The following is a 21157-nucleotide window of genomic DNA, read 5'->3' as shown; positions in this document are numbered from 1 at the left end:
CATGGAGGTGGCAACCACCAGAGAGTGATCAAGGGAATTTGGCTTCACTTTAGTGGAGCTGTCATGTCGTCCATCTTTATTCACAGTCTATGGGTGGGACCTAAAGTAATTTTGGCCGTTGTTTAGCTGATACAGATTCCTATCGTTGCCCCATTTAAAAAAATGTGAATGAAGTGAATGATGACATTCTGATCTGACTCCATTCATGAACTGGTCTCCCATCAGGTCTGAGTCAGAGGCCCACAGTGATGATTCCACCTCTGACTGAAGGACAGCTGACCACACTGACCTGCACTGCTCCTGGTCTCTGCTCTGGATCTGAACCTACATTCACCTGGAGGTGGCGAGGAGGAGGAGAGAGCGACGCTGACCTCACAGGAAACATCACGGCCTTCAAAACTGAGAATGTGACTGAGTTCGCTAAGAGACGCAGCTCGACTCTGTCCTTCTCCCCTTCAGCTGAACATCACGGAACCAGCATCACCTGCACGGTCCTCTTCCAAGGACACGTGAGCACAGAGGAGACAGCGACTCTGAATGTGAGCTGTGAGTAGAAACTACTTCATTTCTGATTGGCTGAATTTACATTTACATTTAATAACAATTAAAAATGTCTCGTAATTCACCTGGTCTTGATGTAAAGGAAAATGTGTTGTTGACACTGAGGGAAGAAAAACAATAAAATCATAATGTTCCTTCTTTAAAGAAGATTCTGAGTGTTTCAGCAGCTGCTTTATGTTTTAAACAAACAAATCAGAAAAAATCTTCCATAAAAAAAATTGTCAATGCAGCAGAAAAATCTTCTCATGTATTTTCTCAGTGATCCATTTTTTTCATTAATTTTTACTTCTGATAGTTGAAACAACAGCACCTCAGGAATTTATAACCGTAAGAACTTAAATAATATATTCTACATTACTGTGTATGAAGTAAATACTGATCAGACCTGCTGGTTCCAAAAAGAAGAAAACATTACTCCACAATATGATGTCATTCAAAATAAGGTTTAGCAAACCTGATCAGAAATAAGTAAAAAAATGGAACACTTACCTAAAATCAGTGGCTGTTAGGGTTAACCCTTTGCTAGGAAGAGAAATTGCTGAGAGAAAAATTGAAAGTTTCATCAGGAGAATCTAAAGCCAGTCTGTTTTATCTTTTATTGTTTCAATGCCCATTAACTGGTGTGAAAATACGTTTCACATTCTTCTCAGTCTGGTTTTAAAGAGCAGCAATAATGTCACTTCACTTGTTGTGTTATTCATGTTTGATCTTTGATGAGGTTCAGAAAATGACGTTGTCTTTTCTCCTGAATTTCCCGGCTAGTTTCTCCAAAACACACACACATCACGGAGTCGGCAGAGAAGCAGGAGCTTGACGGGAGGAGCTCCGTGATGCTGAGCTGCTTCAGTCACAGCTTTCCCCCAGTTCACAACTACTCATGTTACAGGAAGAGTCAGGGAGAGGAACAGGATGAACTTGTGTCAGAGCATCAAAACCACACAGTGTACTCAAACCAGTCAGGAGTCTACTACTGCATCGCAGAAAATGAAGAAGGTCAAAGTTTGTCTGATCCCGTCCATCTGTTTGAACGTGAGTGAATTTCAAGGCCTTATAACTGTGTGTTTTATTGTTCAGGAGACATGTGGTGGTTTATATCAGATCATGTTTTCTGGTTGTCCATCTGTACGTCCCATTTCCTACATCCTTCGCACAAACACACAATAAGAATCAAGGAGTAAATGATTTGATTTCGGTAGCCAAAGGTGAAGCTCGATATGATGCTCTCTCTCTTTTAGCCACAGGAAACTCTCTGCACATCCTGAAGTTCGTCCTCCCTGCTCTATTTGTCCTGATGATTATCATTTTAATCGTCATAGTTTTAAGGTGAATGAATAAGAAGTTAATTTGATTAAATAAATACATTTCAGAGATGGTCCGGCATGTGTAACCACATCATGTCCCTCTATGTTTTCAGACTCAGGAGGAAAAAATCTATTCAACAAGGAACAACAAACACCAAATCCCCTTCTGGTTTCTCGGAGCAGTTGAGTCGTCCAGACGCCCCTGAACACCAGCCTCTTCCAGACAGCACGTACGACCACACCCACTCAACACACTGTCCCCACCCAGGACAAGGATCATCATGTGGGACAGAGTCAGACATGGACTGCTGCTCATGCTATAGTCAAAGCATCCATTTATTTTCTATATCCTCCGACATGAATAGCACAATGAAAGTCTGCCCTGTTATTTATAAAAGTCATTCACTCTGTATGCATATGTTTATTCTTACATATCTTTTATATTCCACAGGCCTCCGACCGACATCAACCTTGTTTACAGCATTTTGAATCTGCCCCAGGTGAGTCCCGGGTTGAGACAACACTTTGAACTAGAAAACAATAAGTTAAAACAGTCTTTAAACAGAGACTTTACTAAAACTCAAGAAGATTTATATTAAAAAGAGTTTAATTCAAAGTGTCTAGTCATGGTGGCCTGTTGTCAGAACCGTGTCGTAGCACAATAGATTTTTTAATTATTTAACAACCAGTTGTTGAAACTTCAACATTTATATCTAATTGGCTTTATGTATATTGAAATCGTAGGAAACAGTGATTAAGGAGACTACAGGTCTAAGATTCAGGATATTTAAGCCTCTGCCTCATCAATTCTAACCTGTTACAGCTGTAAAACTACTGATTCTTCTAAATACTCTAAAGCAAATCTAGATATATCTACTTAACAAATCTAGAAAAATCTGTGTAAAAAACAACGAAAATGGTTGATTTTCAGTGCTTACGAATTGAAAACAGAATTAAAATGCAGTTTGTAGTTGTACTGCATCTCAGAACCATATGTACATCAATATATAACGTTCATGACTTAAATGTACAGACATGTAGCTGACATGTTGAGTGAACGTTAAAGTAACGGTGATCAATAACAATCATGGTTTGTGCCAACTGTAGGGGCGTGCTTAGGCCCGATTTAAGCTTGTCTATTCATTCTGTTGGGAGAACTGCTACTCGATAGACGTAAGTGTTATAACTCTCCTAAGAAATTGTTTCTCAACCAGCGAAGGTGGGGAAGTTGACTGTTATTGCAATTAATTGTTTTGGCTATTATGCCAATTCATTTTTCTCATTACAAAGAATTTGTTTTTCACTCTTTTGTTTTATTTCATATTGTCATTATTAATGCTGCCCTTTTGGGCCTTCTTTTTGGGAAAAAAAAAATTCCCATCACACAAACTACATCTCCAACACATCCTGAGAGTTTTTCTACCTAGGTCAACCGCTCTTGTACATCTCCCTTTAACACGCATGCACAGGGGAAAACTACCTGCAGTTTCTAGCCCAAGCCGGTTTCAAGGTTCCCCTCATCACCTTTATATTATTTTAGATATATTTCTCTTATTTTAGATATTTTTCATGATATTCAAGAGTAATCTGGAAATGTGTTGAAATATCAAAGTTAATTTCGCAGACCCCCTGCAATGCCGTCACGGACCACCAGGGGGCCGCGGACCCCTGGTTGAAAACCCCTGCTCTAAAGTCATAATTTCAATAATATGTTATCAAATATGTTTTAATGGTGATATTACAAAGCATCCAAAGTCCCAGAATCTGTTATTTGTTTTATTTTGAGAACACACAATGCAAGGATCTGAAACAAGACAACAACATGTGCACATCATTTTTTTAAATTACGAATAAATAATCTATCAGGATATCTTCAACCCCTCAAATTGACCATGTAGAGCTACTGCCTTCCATCTTCTATCATCAGTATTAATCTGGCTCTACAGGCAGATGTGTCTTTTACGGTTCAAGCTGTTGCTTTTCCCTCCTTGTTCTTCCATATCCTGCCCTCACTGTTTGCCCTGTCAGTAGCTGTCTATCAGTACACTTATATCTCAGTATACTGGGGCCAGTAATTAAAAGACAACCTGTACAGCATCCATTTTAGAGCCTGAATGAAGAGATTCAGTTGCTGCTTGATAATCACTGATGTTTTCTGTCTCCATCTGCTCAGGCTGCCTCTGCACGAAACCACACAAGACGGCAAGCTGGAAACACGAGGAGGATTCTGTCAACTACGCTCCTCTGAACTTTAAGAATAATCTGAAGTGAGAATTTAATCTTTGTGTTACAATACCAGAACAACAAAGTCGTTATTAATCAGCACATGTCATGTTGATATTTGTTTTTCAAGGAAGAAGCAAAGAAAGGTGGAAGAAGACTCTGTGTATGCGCAGGTTTCCAAGCCAACACGAGTTAAAAAGGTCAGGAACCGTGACCTCTCATTTTGTTATATCAGTCCGTATATTTTGCTATTAGGTGAATTTAATCCAGAAATTGTCACACAAATAAACTTCAAACTACCTTCACTCTCATCCTAGAAGGAACCAGAGAACCTGCAGGACTATGATGACATTAGTGATGCAGCTGCACGTGCACCAACATCTCCAAATCTATTTGACGACCACACCAGTGAAGGTGAAGTGGAGCTGAACTTTCCACAGGTGAGATTCACAGCGACGCCCCGACGTCAGACGACCAACAGAGACTCCAGCAGCTCACACCAAGATGAGAGTCTTTACTCTAACGTCAGGATTTGACCCGAGATGTTCTCGTCCTGCTTTTAACAGCTACCTCGGGTCTGAGGAAGTTTATATTCACAATAAGTCATCACAGAGAGTCTGAAGAGTTCATGTGTTAAACCGTGTTGCCATTAGGAATATTTTGCCATTAGGAATATTTTAAAACAAGTTAGCAAGAAGGCAAAATATAATATATCAATATTTAAAACTGTTAATTAAAGGTTCTGGAGAAAATAGTGATCAAAGCTAAATGTGAGGGATAAACGGTTAAAATCGTTATTTTGAAACTTAAAATGTAAATAATGTGAGTGTAAAATGATTGTATTAATAACTTTTGATATAATCTATATATACATAAATTACATGCAGTTAGACAAGAAATGCTGAGAATAACTGCTGAATGTTTTTTTTTGTGCTTTCCAGTGTTGTGAACTTAATCCAAACCCACACACCTGAAATGTAAATATCCTGTTGCTCAAAATAAAATGAAATATGTTGGAACAAATTATGAACTTTCTTTCTTTGTATTCAACAGCACAGTTATATAACACTAATACTGCCCTGAGTGGGAACAGTGGGAACACTGGTCCTTGTCTCTCATCATCACCACCTTTCTGTCTTTCTCTCTTGGGCTTGACTTCAGCCTCTTGTTTCTTCCCAAAGGAAAGTGTGTCTGAAGAAATCTCTTCATTTGAGTCTCAGTGAAGAAACACAACAACCCAGCTCACAAATTTACATTGTTACAGTGCAGAGTAGATTCTGTCCATCAATTCACTGATCGGCCTTGTGTTGTAAGAGTAGAGCTTCAATGTGTTTAAGAGAGAGAGAGAGAGAAAGAGAGAGAGAGAGAGAGAGAGAGAGAGAAAGAGAGAGAAAGTATAAAGATGGACAAGGTCAGTTACAGTGTGTTGGAAAATAAATACAACAGCTTCTCTGTTATTTCTCTACTGCTGCAGAAAGTGAAGGGTGTGAACCCTGAAGTGAGAAGCGGCTTCAGCCCGGGAGGAGAACAGACGTCTCCCCTGTACGTCACCGACTCCGGTCTGGAGGTCGAGCAGGAGACGTTAACACTACATTACCTTGTATATTTACCAGAAGATGATCCACTCCACCTCCTACTCACTCACCCACCGCCCACATTTTTAAATAATACCGAGGTCCGGACCTGCATGGAGCTGATTAAGTTACTTCAGATGAAGGTATTTGTCTGGGTCATGCTCTCCTGAACAACTAAAGACAGGTGAAGGGTCATAAGTTGTGGAAGGGCAGTCTGTTGGACGACTTGGGCAAAGACCTTCCAGAGATCCGAGCCCAAGCCCTTCTCTTGGCTCTCCCGACGCTCACCTCAGCCCTGGTCACCCAGAAAAAGGAGGCCTTCAAAGCTCCACGATGGGCCTCTGCATCGCTATCTGTTGGGATGTCTGCCGTTCCCGTCCCCCCCCCGTTGGCTTCTAGGCTTCGTGGCTGCAGCTCTCGGGGAGTGAAATGCTTTTCTCTGTGTGAGATGTTTCCTGTTTACGTGTTGTTCACCTGCACTTTTATGTTTATTAAACTCTCCACAAACCCTTTTGTTACGTTTTCACATTGTTAGATGAAGTTTTATATAGAGACACTTTGAATACTATGTGAGCAGGAATTCTCAAAATAAATATGAAGTAATGAAAACTGCTCTGTGTCTGTGAACAAGACTTCACCACAAACAACAACTAATAGAGGAAGTGTGAGGAAGTGCATCTGAGTGCAGATACTGTGAGAAGCTGCAAACTCTATCACTGTAATCATCACACCTACAAGAAACAGTTTTCTGGCTTGCATGACAGGGGATGATGATCATTTCTTTGCATCCCCTTTCAAAGTGTGAAAACTTCCTTTTTCTGTAAAGTCTCATTCTCGGAGTGAGGCCGTGTGTGACAGACTGATACAAGTGGGTCCTCTGAGGTAAGAACAAGCTTCTATGGTTATTTATCTCCTCATGATGTTAATCTACTAGAGTAAAATAAAGTGTTTCAGAAGTTGTATTTACAGTAGATACACTGATTACAAACAAGATGATTTTTTTTCATAAAATTTATAATAATTTAATACACTTTTTCTTCCAGTCAGTTGAAAAACTTTTTTCCAAATGAAAACTCAAACATCAGTTTCAGATGTCGTAGTTCCCTGAAGACTGAGATGAACCCAAAGAACCAGATATGACTTTTAAACTGTATATTTCAGACTAAAGGTTCAAAAATGTAAATGTAATGAATACACTGTTATTTTTCCAGTCGACATATTGTATATGTGTTCTTTGGGTTCTTTGAATAAAAGTTAGTCAGACAAGTAGCTAATTTCAAATAAAATTAGAAAATAAAACAGAAAATAAACAATACTTTAGTTATTAAAGGAAAAAAGAAACTGAACTCTGGGATTAACAAAAACACTTAATTTCCTTTAATAAATGACAAATTCTGCATAGAGGTGAGGTGAATTTTGTACATGAGGAACAAAACAAAGACAACTCTAACTGTCAGTAAAAGAAATGAAAAGAGGAAGAAGGAAATTCTGACACAAGCTGAAAAATAACTTATAATCACACGTTTTACAGTAAATAGAGAAAGTTCTGTGATCTTAAGATGTTTTTATCCACTTTTTAATTTTTAATTTGTTTCAGAAATCCAGTTGTAGTCCCACATGAGATGGAGGCTCAGACAGTCACGTGGTTGGTTTTTCTGGCCCTAATAAAACGTAAGGATTTTATTTTTCCATTTTGAAAATAAAGTTGGTGGTTTTTTTCCAACATTTGCATTAAAGATTAACTGACTTCTCCACTTGTGTTTTCACCGACAGATGTTTCTACAAGTGACCCTGGAAGTCCCGTTAAATGTATGTACAATACAAATCTGAATATGGAAATATGTTTCAGAATATACATACATTTACAAATAGTGGACAAATGTGTCCTTCCTGCCCGAGCAACCAAGGCTCCTCCGGGTGGAAATATAATTATTAACCTAACGTACATGAAAAATGGACATTTGGCACAAAAAGCTTCACTCTACATAGTTTCACAATCAATTTGGCTACAAAAATCTTTCATAAAAGAATAAATAAACGAACAGAAAACTAGACCTACGTAAAATCAGTGAATGAAGAAAGATAAAATATGTTTTCACCTCCTGACTCAGTCTGCTGTATGTCCTCGTTCAGGCTGTTTCAGAGCCTCAGGGCTCTTGTTTCAAAAGCTTTGTCCCCAAACTTTGTCCTTTTGTACAATAATTCATATCAGCTGAACTGATGAAGAGGAGTTAAGGAGCTTCAGGAGAGGAGTTCACTTTACCACAGATTGTTGGATATTTTGCTCTGCAGAACTTTTACATTTACAAGAAACATATGTAACACAGACTAAAGGGAAGAACAACAGTACAATGATAATGTGCCTTCTTTAAACAAGATTCTGCTTCCTCTCTACAGACCCGCCCACTGAACCTAAACTGTCTATGAGGTCTGAGGTCACAGAAGGTCAGACCATCACCGTCAGCTGCACTGCTGAAAGTTTCCCACCGTCAACTCTCACCTTGAAGAGGATCAACACAAATAATCAGGCTGAAATAATCCCTGAAAATAATCTTAATCCACGACCCATCAACTCTCTCTACCACGAGTTTACTGTGACTTCAGCTGATGCTGGCTGGTACTTCTGCCGTGCCAGGAACACTGAGGGCTCAAAGGACAGCATCCAGAAGAAGTTGGTGGTGAAATGTGAGTGTTTCAGCTGCGGCTTTTTTTTTCAACCAAACATATCAAACCAAATCTTTCTTAAAAGATCTATAAATACAAAAGTAGCTTTTCTCATTTACTCCTCAATCAACTTTTACTTCTGAGAAATGAATCACATAAACTAAATGTGTCTATTTGATTAAGTTCTGTAGAGTTTAGAAAATATCAATAAACTACCAGACCCTATATAAAGTCATTTAATCTATAAATTATAAATAATAATGATCCAGTAATGTTACGTGCTGCCACTCTGCCACTTAATGAATACTCCTGATAAACTACTTTGCTGCTCATTTAAATTATGAATTCAGGGCCTGTACTTGTAATGGAGTATTTTTGTACTGCAATATTTCTACTTTTACTTAAATCTCTGTAATTCTTCCACCAGAGTAAATTATTATTCTGTTGATATGAAGGCTTGTGATTTTAAGCACTTTTTCTTATAGTACAATTTGTGGTGTAATTATGTAATGCAATGAATTATTTTCACAGTTTTGCATGTTATTGTGCTCTCTTATATAAATTAGTCCACTACCTACAAATTAACCATGAATTAGACCCTGATGAAATAAAAAAAAATATTATACAGGGTCATTCTATATTATAAAGACCATTATACTGAACAGTGGTTAAATCTGACAGTTCTCTGTTTTCTATATCTTTGGTTACTGCAGACAGTCCCAAACATGTGACAGTTCAAGCCAATCCTGGTCTTGATGTGGATGAAAATGTGTTGTTGACACTGAGCTGTTCTGCCGAGTCCAACCCACCAGTGAGCTCTGTCACCTGGAGGATGACGACTGATGGGAGAGAGGAAATCATCCAACAGACTCAGACTCAGACCTTCAGGGTGAATTCAGCCAGTCCCTCTGACAGTGGACTGTACAGCTGTGAAGCCACCAATGACATAGGAAGTGGAAAGTCACAGCCAGCTGAGGTTAAAGTCAGATGTGAGTAGAATGATGCACTTGTGATGGTGAATGGATAAACAAGGAGGATATATTCTACATTACTGTGTATAAAGTAAATACTGATCAGACGTGCTGGTTCTAAAAAGAAGAAAACATTTATCCACAATGTCAAAAACACAACAGGGTTCTTTTAACTATGGTGTAAATTAATTAATTCATTAAACTTATCCAACATTTCCTCTAAGTGAAAACGTCTATTTCAAACTGACTAAAGTGGCCTGTTGTCATAACTTGATTTATTTAAATAGCACTTCTTAAAAAAACGTTACAAACTGCTTCCCAAATATCAAAAAAAAATTAAATACAGAAAAATATGAATATAAATTTAGAAACCAATTAAAAATCTGTCATAAAAGAATACAAATTTGACCAACGTTAAATCAGCGAATGAACCAAGATAAAAGTGTCCTGTTGTCATAACTTGATTTATTTAAATAGCTCTTCTAAAAACAACGTTACAAAGTGCTTCCGATATAACATATATAGTAACAACACATCAAAATATGAAGATACATTTAATAACATTTAAAAATTTCTCAGATTCACCTGGTCTTGATGTGAAGGAAAATGTGTCGTTGACACTGAGGGAAGAAAAACAATAAAATCATAATGTTCCTTCTTTAAAGAAGATTCTGCTTCCTCTCTACAGACCCGCCCACTGAACCTAAACTGTCTATGAGGTCTGAGGTCACAGAAGGTCAGACCATCACCGTCAGCTGCACTGCTGAAAGTTTCCCACAGTCAACTCTCACCTTGATGAGGATAAACACAAATAATCAGGCTGAAATAATCCCTGAAAATAATCTTTATTCACGACCCATCAACTCTCTCTCCCATGAGTTTAAAGTGACTTCATCCGACGCTGGCTGGTACTTCTGCCGTGCCCAGAACACTGAGGGCTCAAAGGACAGCAAGCAGAAGGAGTTGGTGGTGAAATGTGAGTGTTTCAGCTGCGGCTTTATGTTTTAAACAAACAAATCAGACAAAATCTTCCATAAAAAAAACTGTCCATGCAGAAGAAAAATCTTCTCATGTATTTTTTCAGTGATCCAGTTTTTTCATTAATTTTTACTCCTGATAGTTGAAACAACAGCACCTCAGGAATTTATAACCGAAAGTACTTAAATCTCAGGGCTCTTGTTTCAAAAGCTTTGTCCCCAAACTTTGTCTTCATGTATTGTTTTAATTTGAATTCTGAATTAAAATCTTCTGCATAGTATTCACAATATTACATTCTTAGTGGACCGTCACTCACATAGCAAGTGTCTTGGTCCAGATTTGTCCTGGGTCAGGAGAAGACCAGAAGTGATGGATCATTGCCTGAAGTGGCCCACATCCGTGTGCTATCTGGGTTGTGAATTAACCTTAAAGAATCTTCTGTTTCAGATTCACCTGTTGTTGAGATAAAGGTCATTTCACTTGGGTCCTTTTTCCAGATAAGCCGAGGAAGACAAGCATTTCTGTCAGTGGCTCTTCTGATAACCAAGTGAAAGTTGGTGGTTCTCTCACGTTAACCTGTGACACCGATGCCAATCCTGCCCCGACGACTTACTCCTGGTCCCGCAGCAAAAATCAACAAACTGACTCTTGGTGGAAGAACACAAACAGACGAGAGCTGAGTTTAACAATACAAAGAGCAGATGAAGCTTGTTACAGCTGCAGCGCCTCAAACCTCATTGGTGGAGGGGATGAGAGTCAACCAGTGTGCATACAAGTACTGTGTAAGTACTATAATGTTTCCGATCATTTTTATGTAATTCAAATACTTTGATCATCTGCTTCCAGCTTGTGTGTGAAATGTCAGCCTCTGCTCTCGCTTTAAATTACTCTGCTGCTTATTTTAATTATGAATTCAGAGCCTACACTTGTAATGGAGTATTTTTGCTCTGCGATAATTCTACTTTTACTTAAATCTCTGTAATTCATCCACCAGAGTAAAATATAATTATGTTGATATGAAGCCTTGTGACTCCCAGTAATTATACGGTTTCTTATAGTATACATTTTGGTTTCATGCAATGTTCTATTTTCACAGGTTTGCATGTTATTGTGATCCCTGATCCACTGTCTCCAAACTTACCTTGATTTACATCCTGATGAAACATAAAAACATATATTATGCAGGTTATTCTATGTTATAAAGACCATTATATTAGAAAGTGGTTAAATCTGACAGTTCTCTGTTTTCTATATCTTTGGTTACTGCAGACAGTCCCAAACATGTGACAGTTCATGCCAATCCTGGTCTTGATGTGAAGGAAAATGTGTTGTTGACACTGAGCTGTTCTGCCGAGTCCAACCCACCAGTGAGCTCTGTCACCTGGAGGAAGACGACTGATGGGAGAGAGGAAATCATCCAACAGACTCAGACTCAGACCTTTAGGGTGAATTCAGCCAGTCCCTCTGACAGTGGACTGTATAGCTGTGAAGCCACCAATGACATTGGAAGTGGAAAGTCACAGCCAGCTGAGGTTAAAGTCAGATGTGAGTAGAATGATGCACTTGTGATGATGAATGGATAAACAAGGAGGATATATTCTACATTACTGTGTATAAAGTAAATACTGATCAGACATGCTGGTTCCAAAAAGAAGAAAACATTTATCCACAATGTCAAAAACACCACAGGGTTCTTTTAACTATTGTGTGAATTAATTAATTCATTAAACTTATCCAACATTTCGTTGAACTGAAAACGTCTATTTCAACATGACTAAAGTGGCCTGTTGTCATAACTTTATATCTTTAAATAGCACTTGTTACAACGTAACAAAGTGCTTCCCAAATTACAAAAAAATAATAAAAACTAGAAGTATGTAAATTATAGAGCGAAGTAAGATAAAAGTATTAGTTTTAGTTTTAAGCTAGTCAGGGTGTTGCAGAGCTTCAGGGTTCTTATTTCTAAAACTCTGTTCCCAAACTTTGTCTTAGTACAAAAGCTTTGTTTATTATTTAACGACATTTCAAGTAGTTTATACTTCAAAAATCTATTTCAGATAGACTTTTTGAACAAATCATTCAAAATAAAGTTTAGCAATCCTGCTAAACGTTATTTAAAAAAAAAAAAGGAACAGTAACATTAAATCAGTGGCTGTAGTTTGCTTCAAAGAGAGATTGTTGAGAAAAAAATTGATAGTTTCACCAGGTGAATCTGAAGCCAGTCTGTTTTATCCTCCCATTTAAAGTTTCACATTCTTCTCAGTCTGGCTTTAAAGATTTGTTGTGTTATTCATGTTTGATCTTTGATGATGTTCAGAAAATGACGTTGTCTTTTCTCCTGAATTTCCCGGCTAGTTTCTCCAAAGCACACACACATCATGGAGTCGGCAGAGAAGCAGGAGCTTGACGGGAGGAGCTCCGTGATGCTGAGCTGCTTCAGTCACATCTTTCCCCCAGTCCAACACTACTCATGGTACAGGAGGAGTCAGGGAGAGGAGAGGATGGAAATTGTGTCCAAGCATCAAAACCACACAGTGTACTCAAACCAGTCAGGAGTCTACTACTGTGTCGCACAAAATGAAGTAGATCAAAGTTTGTCTGATCCCGTCCATCTGTTTGAACGTGAGTGAATTTCAAGGTCTTATAACTGTGTGTTTTATTGCTCAGGAGACATGTGAGAGGTTTATATCAGATCATGTTTTCTGGTTGTCTGTCCATACGTCCTATGTTTGTGAACGTGACATCTCTAGAAGGTCTTGAGGGAATGTTTTTAAACCTTAAATGTAAATGTTCAGTGTGATTCAGGAATGAAATTATAAGAATGTGGAGGTCAAAGGTTAAGATTGTGTCCTCACAAAACTGTGAACTCACAAGGCATACTTACACAAACCTCAACTTTCGATGAGAACTCAAAACTGTGAAGTGATTAGATATCAGTGGTCAAAGGTCACAGTGGCCTCATCACACTCTTGGTTGATGGAGGTAAACAACTACAGAACAGTATTTCTAGTTCAGTCTTAAATAAATATCTACACAAGGAATAAAGTTTAAACTAATTCTCCATGTTCACAGCTCAGTGTCTATATGATGCTCTCTCTCTTCTAACCACAGGAAACTATCTGGAGAACCTGAGGTTCCTCATTGTTGCTCTACTTCTCCTGATGATTATCATTGTAATTGTGGTAAATTTAAGGTGAATGAATAAGAAGTGCATTTGATCAAATTAAATAAATACATTTCAGAGATGGTCTGGCTTGTTTTACCACATCATGTCCCTCTATGTTTTCAGATACTGGAGGAAATCTGTTCAACAAGGGACAACAAACATCAAATCCCCTTCTGGTTTTTCGGTAATGACACATTTGTTTAAACTTAAAAATCTATTTCTAATTGACTATTTGAATATTGGAAATCATAGCAAACAGTGATTATGGAGAGTACAGGTATAATATTCAGGGTATTTAAGCCTCTGCCTCATCACTTCTGACCTGTTACAGCTCTAAAACTACTAATTCTTCTAAATACTCTAAATGATGTCATAATTTCAATAATATGTAATCAAATATGTTTTAATGGTGATATTACAAAGCCTCCAAAGTCCCAGAATGTTTTGTTAATTTTATGTTAAGAACACAAGATCCAAGGATCTGAAAAAAAACAACAACATGTGCACATTATATTTTAAAATGATAAATAATCTATCATGATATCTCCAACCACTCAAATTGACCATGTAGAGCTACTGCCTTCCATCTTCTATCATCAGTATTAATCTGGCTCTACAGGCAGATGTGTCTTTTACTGTTCAAGCTGTTGCTTTTCCCTCCTTGTTCTTCCATATCCTGCCCTCACTGTTTGCCCTGTCAGTAGCTGTCTATCAGTGCACTTATATCTCAGTATACTGGGGCCATTATTTAAAAGACAACCTGTACAGCATCCATTTTAGAGCCTGAATGAAGAGATTCAGTTGCTGCTTGATAATCATGTGGTTAGAGGAAACAAAAATCGTCAGGAGATGAAACCTCCCCTTCACCCATTTATTCTGTGCAACAAACAAAACAATTAAATCAAGAAAAATGTCTTCAAGTCCTAAAAGAATCAGATGTGAGTCTTGTATGAACTTTATTGTGACTTACATCCAGAGAGTGTCACACAAATAATCTATAAACTACCTCCACTCTCATCCTAGAATGAACCAGAGAGCCTGCAGGACTATGAAAACATTAGTGATGCAGCTGCACGTGCACCAACATCTCCAAATCTACTTGACGACCACACCAGTGAAGGTGAAGTGGAGCTGAACTTTCCACAGGTGAGATTCACAGCGACGCCCCGACGTCAGACGACCAACAGAGACTCCAGCAGCTCACACCAAGATGAGAGTTAATACTCTGACGTCAGGATTTGACCTGAGATGTTCTCCTCCTGCTTTTTACAGCTACCTCGGGCCTGAGGAAGTTTATATTCACAATATGTCATCACAGAGAGTCTGAAGAGTTCATGTGTTAAACCATGTTGCCATTTGGAGTATTTTAAAACTAGTTAGAAAGAAGGCATAGAAGTTACATTACTGAGCTTAAATATAATATATCAATATTTAAAACTGTTAATTAAAGGTTCTGGAGAAAATAGTGAACAAAGCTAAATGTGAGGGATAAACGGTTAAAATCCTTATTTTGCAACTTAAAATGCAAACTTATTGTATTAATAACTTTTTATATAATCTATATATATATAAATGACATGCAGTTAGATAAGAAACGCTGAGAATCACTGCTGAATGTTTTTTTTTGTGCTTTCCAGTGTTGTGAACTTAATCCAAACCCACACACATGAAATGTAAATATCCTGTTGCTCAAAATAAAATGAAATATGTTGGAACAAATGATGAACTTTAAGTTTATTGACATTATTGTTGGATTTGTGAACATGTCACAGTGCTGCATTTCTATTTTCTATCAACGGACCATTTAAACCTTAAATTACGTCTTGAAAAAGAACACATGCATGTGAGCAGGCACGTGCACAAATTTCGCCCCGACATGCTCAGCGGCGCTCACTAGAGACAGGGAGAGAGATACTGACAGACAGACAGACAGACAGACAGACAGACAGACAGACAGGCAGACAGGCAGACAGGCAGAGAATTTAAAGGCAGTTTTACTGTTCTACTATTTATTTATTATTATTATTTTTAACTTCATAAATAATTTTGGCAATGGGTGCCCTTTTTTTTGGTTTGAGCACCTGCCGCCCAAAATGTCTATGCACGTGCCTGCATGTGACTGAGGTGTAATGTTTCTAAATGTCTTCTTACAGTTTTTCACAATTGTTAACACACGTTTTTCAAAACAATAACGGCTTTCTCAAAACTGCACACAGACAACTGAAAACCTCACACACAAAATGCTAAACCTGACACTCCCTTTGCAAGATGACTCTTTGCCATCAAATCTCTTACCTGTTCACAAAATGGAACTCGTGTTTTCATTTGGTACACACAGCCATATTTTCAAATGACACACACATACCATTCATTGGGAACACACAACTAAGCATTTGCTTGCACACTATCAAGCATTGACAGCACACTGAAGTGCAACATTGAAAACACAATCATCAAAGTGGAACACACCTAATGAATGAATGAGCCATTTCTCCTTTTGTAAAATGTCTCAGTGTAGGCCTACTTTTTTCATAGTCAAACATAAAACAGCACACAAATATGCAGCAAAAAAAGGTTTATTTCGGTACACACAGAGAACAGAACTGTAAATCGGCCTACTCAACCCCCCCCCCCCTCCCTCACAAAAATTACAGTTTTTCACAATCGTTAACACACGTTTTTCAAAACAATAACGGCTTTCTCAAAACTGCACCCAGAAAACTAAGAACCTCACACACACAATGCTGACAGGCCTCGACACTCACGTCGCCACAGGCCTCCTCCATGGCCTGGAGCAGTGGGACCCGGTCCGGTGGGTTCCGTTCATATACCTTCCACCTCCAAGCTGAAAATAATTCCTCAATGGGATTCAGGAAAGGAGAATAAGGTGGAAGGTATAGAATGGAAAAATGTGGGTGGTCCTGGAACCACTCCCGCACTGGAAAGCTCACATTGTCCCGGATGACAACGTGATTGATCCACTGTGGGTCATCTGTCTGGTCAGGTGGTCCCAGCAGGTCATGCAGGCCATCCAGGAAGACGAGGAGACAGGCAGCGTTATAGGCCCCTAGGTGGGCATGACGATGCAAGACCCCATGGTGATTCATTGCAGCACACATTGTGATGTTCCCACCACGCTGGCCGGGGACCTCAACAATGGCCCCGCTGGCCAATAATGTTTCTGCCCCGTCACCTCCTCTTCACCAGGTTGAATCCCACCTCATCAATAAAGATGTACTGGTACAACACATGAGCTGTGTCATGCTCCTGGATCAGCATGAGAATGCAAGTTACAGTATGGACACAGAGAGGTCAACACAGTGGGCTACAGTGAGACACTGTAGAAAAGGAACAATATTGGATTACAGGTACAATACCTGCATGTGTCAGTGCTGAATGTTGGTACTTACAAGTACAAACTCTCACCATAACTCCTTCATGCCTGTGTTCCATTCAAATAGGACCCTGAACACTTGTTTCATCCACATGGCATTTCTATGAAGAATACGGTCCAATGACGGTCTGGACGTTTCTAAATGTAGCATGGTCAGCCAGGATCCTAGTTTTTATTTGTCTGAGTGTGATAGAGTTGTTCTCACGAACCATATCTACAGTTTCAGTTTCCTGTTCGGCTGTGTAAATGAGGTGAAAATGAATTAGGCATCACCTCTTCCTCCTCCTCCTCCTCCTCCTCTCACTCTTACCCCTCTCTTTCTCTGGTTGTCGATATCTTCCAAGTTCTCCATTGTTCATCAAACAACACAGAGGCTCAACAGACCTGAATGTTTAGAGATTTTAGTATTTATGTTTTGTAGGTTGATGCTTGGAGATTTTACTTGAGAAGTGTGTGCAACAACTGAACATTGTGTGTAGTGTTGTGCAATAGTACGTAAAAAGTGTACCAGGCAGTAACAGCCAGGTACAAGCTCTGTTACATAGGGCCGGGGGCACGCTATGTCTTAATTCAAAAGCATTTAACAGTTACAGGCAATTTCGCAGCTTGACCAGTTAACATTGAATATGTGATATTCAAATGTTAAAAGAAATTCTTAAAATTTCAACAAAGAACGTTCAACTAGAATTATTAGCAACAATAGCAATCTTTTAGGGTAACACTATGGGACTTAAAGTGGTAGTTCTTAATAATTAATTATTAATAAATATTTCATTTATGAGTAAATTAAATTTCACCACAATGCACTTGTTTGTAAATACGGTTGAATGTCTACTCCGGTAGCAGACTAGTGGAATTGAATTCAAGCCTCTGGCTTGACTGAAAATTCCAAATTCACCTATTTCTGGCTTTTGCCAAAAATGAAAAACACATTAATATTGCATAGTCACTTATGCAATATTAATGACAGAACATTTGTGAAAGAAGAACATTTATTATGAACATAATAAAGTATAAAAACACAAATTACTAAAAGATCAAACTAACTAACAAGGAGGTGTGTGAGTGTGTGTGTGTGAATGTAAATTAGCATGCTTTAAAAATGGTCCCTAAGATAAGAGCCCCCCCCCCTTCTTCTGAGGTTGCTTTATGGGGGTAGGTTTAATTAGGTGGAGACTATGCGTGTGTCTGTGGAGATGTTAATCAGATAATGCAAGAGTCAGAGAGACCTACAAAGGAGGCCTATGAAGGGCCTAACTAACAATTACTTTCAAATAACTTGTTGCCACAATATCACAACACATATCAAACTTATAAACACACACCGATCAAATAAACAGTCTTGCTTAGCGTAGTATAATTATTAAGCCCAGATTATGTTACCAGTCCGAGGGAAAGGGGAAAAGAAGTTGCAGTCCAGTTGTAGTTCTGTGACGTCTCCTGGGTTGGTGGTCGTAGAGTTCTGCATTCGCGATTCTGTCGAGCTGTGTGCTCAGATGCTGGTTGAAGTTTTCCTGCAGGACATCACGTCGCTACGAGGAGTTTTGTAGAGCTTGAAGGGCGAGGAGATTTCCTTGAGAGGGGTGAGCTGGGAGCTGCACCTCTGACCTCCGGTTGTGGGTTGGATAGAGAAGGAAGCTGGATCAGCCAGGCCCCCCCCCCTTGGCGATGTAGGAGAGAGAGGCTGTAGCAGCCTTCCGTCCTTGGAGGGATGAGAGAAGAGAGGCTCCGCCCTCGGGAGGATTGGAGAAAGAGAGAGATTTTAGGCAGACCTCTCCTTATATTGGCCCCGGTGACCTCACAGGTCTTGGACCAGAGTGACCAATAGGAGTGACCCCCCAGGTTCTTGACACCTTTGTGTGATATTGCCCAAATCCCAGGACATGCAGCATCCTGTTACATCCTCTGGGAGACTGAGTTCCTTGACTGTCTTAAGACAAAGGGAACATGTGGCACTCTGGGAGACTGAGTTCACTCCAGAACATGCGGCTTGCCTGTTTCCAGTTTGACTGAAGGGAGGCCTGTGGTTTGCACAAAAACCATGTCCCAACATCCCCCCTGTGGCTTCAGGGATCGCACCTGACATGTGTTCCTGAGGGCATATCTGAACATGTTTAGTGCAAGGCTGGAAAAGTCAATTGTCAGTTCATTTGGACGGTAACATCTGGGCATTTGTATATACTATCTAGTTAAGCTAAGCAAGATTCAAATTAGACAAATCATTCAGAGTAAAGTAATAGTACAATATGAATAACCTGTGCTGTTCACTAGGTTTAAGGAGAAAACTGAAAAAATGTGACATTTGTAAATTGTAAAACAAGATGGAGAGAGAGACACGTACAATGGTAAGGTCATCTTTTTTTGGGAATGTCCAAGAGTTTTGTTACCTCATTGGTTCTTACTTAATGTAGTACTCAGTCGTATCTGTTAGACTTAACAATTTTAAACTCCTCAGGTTTCCTGCGGTGGATGTCATAATTTTCAAAATCTCAAAATTCAAATGACTGTATCATTGTTTCTGTAATAATATGCTAATGTCCTAACCTGTGTGGTATGGACTTGTATTATGATATGAAAGGTGTTCGATCCAAATATATTTACAAAGTTGGCAGTGGTATATAAGTTTAATCAGAATTGAGGTTTTTGAGTTTGCTGATGTTGCTAACAAAAACAGTTTTCCTATTTAACTGCATGAAACTTAATACTGACTGTCTGTACAGGATTTAACTGTGTGTTGGTTATGGCCGTGAGGAGCGAGCTCTTGATCGCCTGTGTCTCGGCTCAGGGCTGTAACGCGCTGCGGGGCCAGGCTCTAAGTTGCGTTCAGAGGCGCTGTCACTGTGTGCTCGGTCATAACCATATTTTGAACTGTACTCAGAGATGCTGTCGTCATCTTCTGAGTAGTGGTTGTCTGTTTGGGCCAGAATGTCAGAGTACGGCTTCCTGCAGCTTCTACTGTGGGAATGCCTATCTCTGGGCAGTTGGTGAACATGGCGGATACGCTCTGTGTCCCCATGCTGCCTGCTGTCACCCCCCCTCGTTTTGTTGTGAGGGGGCCTTTTTGAGGCTGTGGATAAATTTGACACCTTGGTGTTAGTTCTGACAGGCTCGGTTGCACCAACTGTAGCCTTGAGAGTGATAACAGTTTCCCAAGCCACCTGTGACATCTTCCTGATCTGCTGCATTGAAGGTTTTCCTTCCTGTGTCATCAGTACAACATGTGTGCGTATACATGGATGTAAATTGCGTAAGAACATGGCCTTGAAGGTGGGATTTTCTTCTAGGCCTGGTTCGTTCTTTCCTTGAAAATAAACATGTCTTAAACGTTTGAAATAATCCTTGGGATTTTCGCGACGTGAATGTTTAATTTCGGATGCTGTAACAATGGCTGTTATCTCATCAGCAGTAGAAGAGAATTCCTCGACTACTGCTTGACGGAGCTCTGTGTAGTTACTGGTGACACTGGAAGGAAGTGACCGAATTAACTTGTGAACAGCTGTAGAGCTGGTTTTTAACACAAGTCTAACCTTCTCTCTTTCTGTTGTATTTGCCACATCACTTAAGCTGAGATCTAGTTCTCTAAAGTAATTATCAATGTTGTGATCACAGTTGTCTGGATCAAATTGTTCAATATCTTTAGCTAGAAACTCCAGCAACTTGAAGCGCGGACACTGTGAGGTCCGGCTGCGTGCATCACCTGCTACAGGTCTCTCTGGTTGAGGGGGAGGTGCTAAAACATTTTTGAATGTTGAAGTCCCCCCTTTCGAGAGTTGTGCACGGAGCAATGTGTCATGCAGCAGTGGATGAGAAGTGTATGAGGCACAATGTGTTCTTGAAGATAAACTACATGTGTCATCAATGTCAGTCTCAGAGTCAGAAAGATGGGCGGTTAGGAAGCTGTTACCTCTTCCTGTCAGAGGAGGATCAGAAAGTGACTTCATTCCCAAAGACTTCGGGTCGGATGGGATTCTGTCCCATCTTGGGAGTGAAGAGGGAGTTAACCGTACACTATCAGAGGAGTATGAATCGGAGTAACCAGAATCACATTGGTTCAAAAACTGATGTGAGGCCGCGCCTTCTAATCTAAGTTTTAACAATTCCTCCTTGTGTGAAAACAGATCTGACTCGGCTGAGTGCAGGTCTTCCAAATAGTGCAGAGTTTTCTTACTAGCAGTCTGAACCTCCTGGAGGAGAAAAGCATTTTGTGCTCTAAGGGCATTTACCTCCTGTTCCATGGCTGCTGTGCTCTGACAGGCAAGGTTGATTTGCCTGTGGAAATTAAGAATCATACATCTCAACAATGGACCCTTTGATGCTGTTTGTGC

At 39.5% G+C, this 21157-nt stretch overlaps 1 protein-coding gene across 1 annotated transcript; it reads left to right on the top strand.

Moving 5' to 3' along the window:
- The first annotated feature begins 229 nt into the window (after positions 1-229).
- On the top strand, positions 230-3097 carry LOC128449420 (sialic acid-binding Ig-like lectin 14). Its single transcript, XM_053432585.1, has 5 exons — positions 230-546; positions 1324-1590; positions 1797-1884; positions 1976-2092; positions 2314-3097. The coding sequence occupies exons 1-5, from the start codon at positions 249-251 to the stop codon at positions 2459-2461; spliced, it is 918 nt and encodes a 305-aa protein (XP_053288560.1). The 5' UTR covers positions 230-248; the 3' UTR covers positions 2462-3097.
- Positions 3098-21157: the final 18060 nt, after the last annotated feature.

Source organism: Pleuronectes platessa, chromosome 10 (assembly GCF_947347685.1).
Source record: "Pleuronectes platessa chromosome 10, fPlePla1.1, whole genome shotgun sequence".
NCBI classification, from domain to species: domain Eukaryota; kingdom Metazoa; phylum Chordata; class Actinopteri; order Pleuronectiformes; family Pleuronectidae; genus Pleuronectes; species Pleuronectes platessa.
Note: the sequence above shows the minus strand (reverse complement) of the source record. Positions and strands in the feature narration are given on the sequence as shown.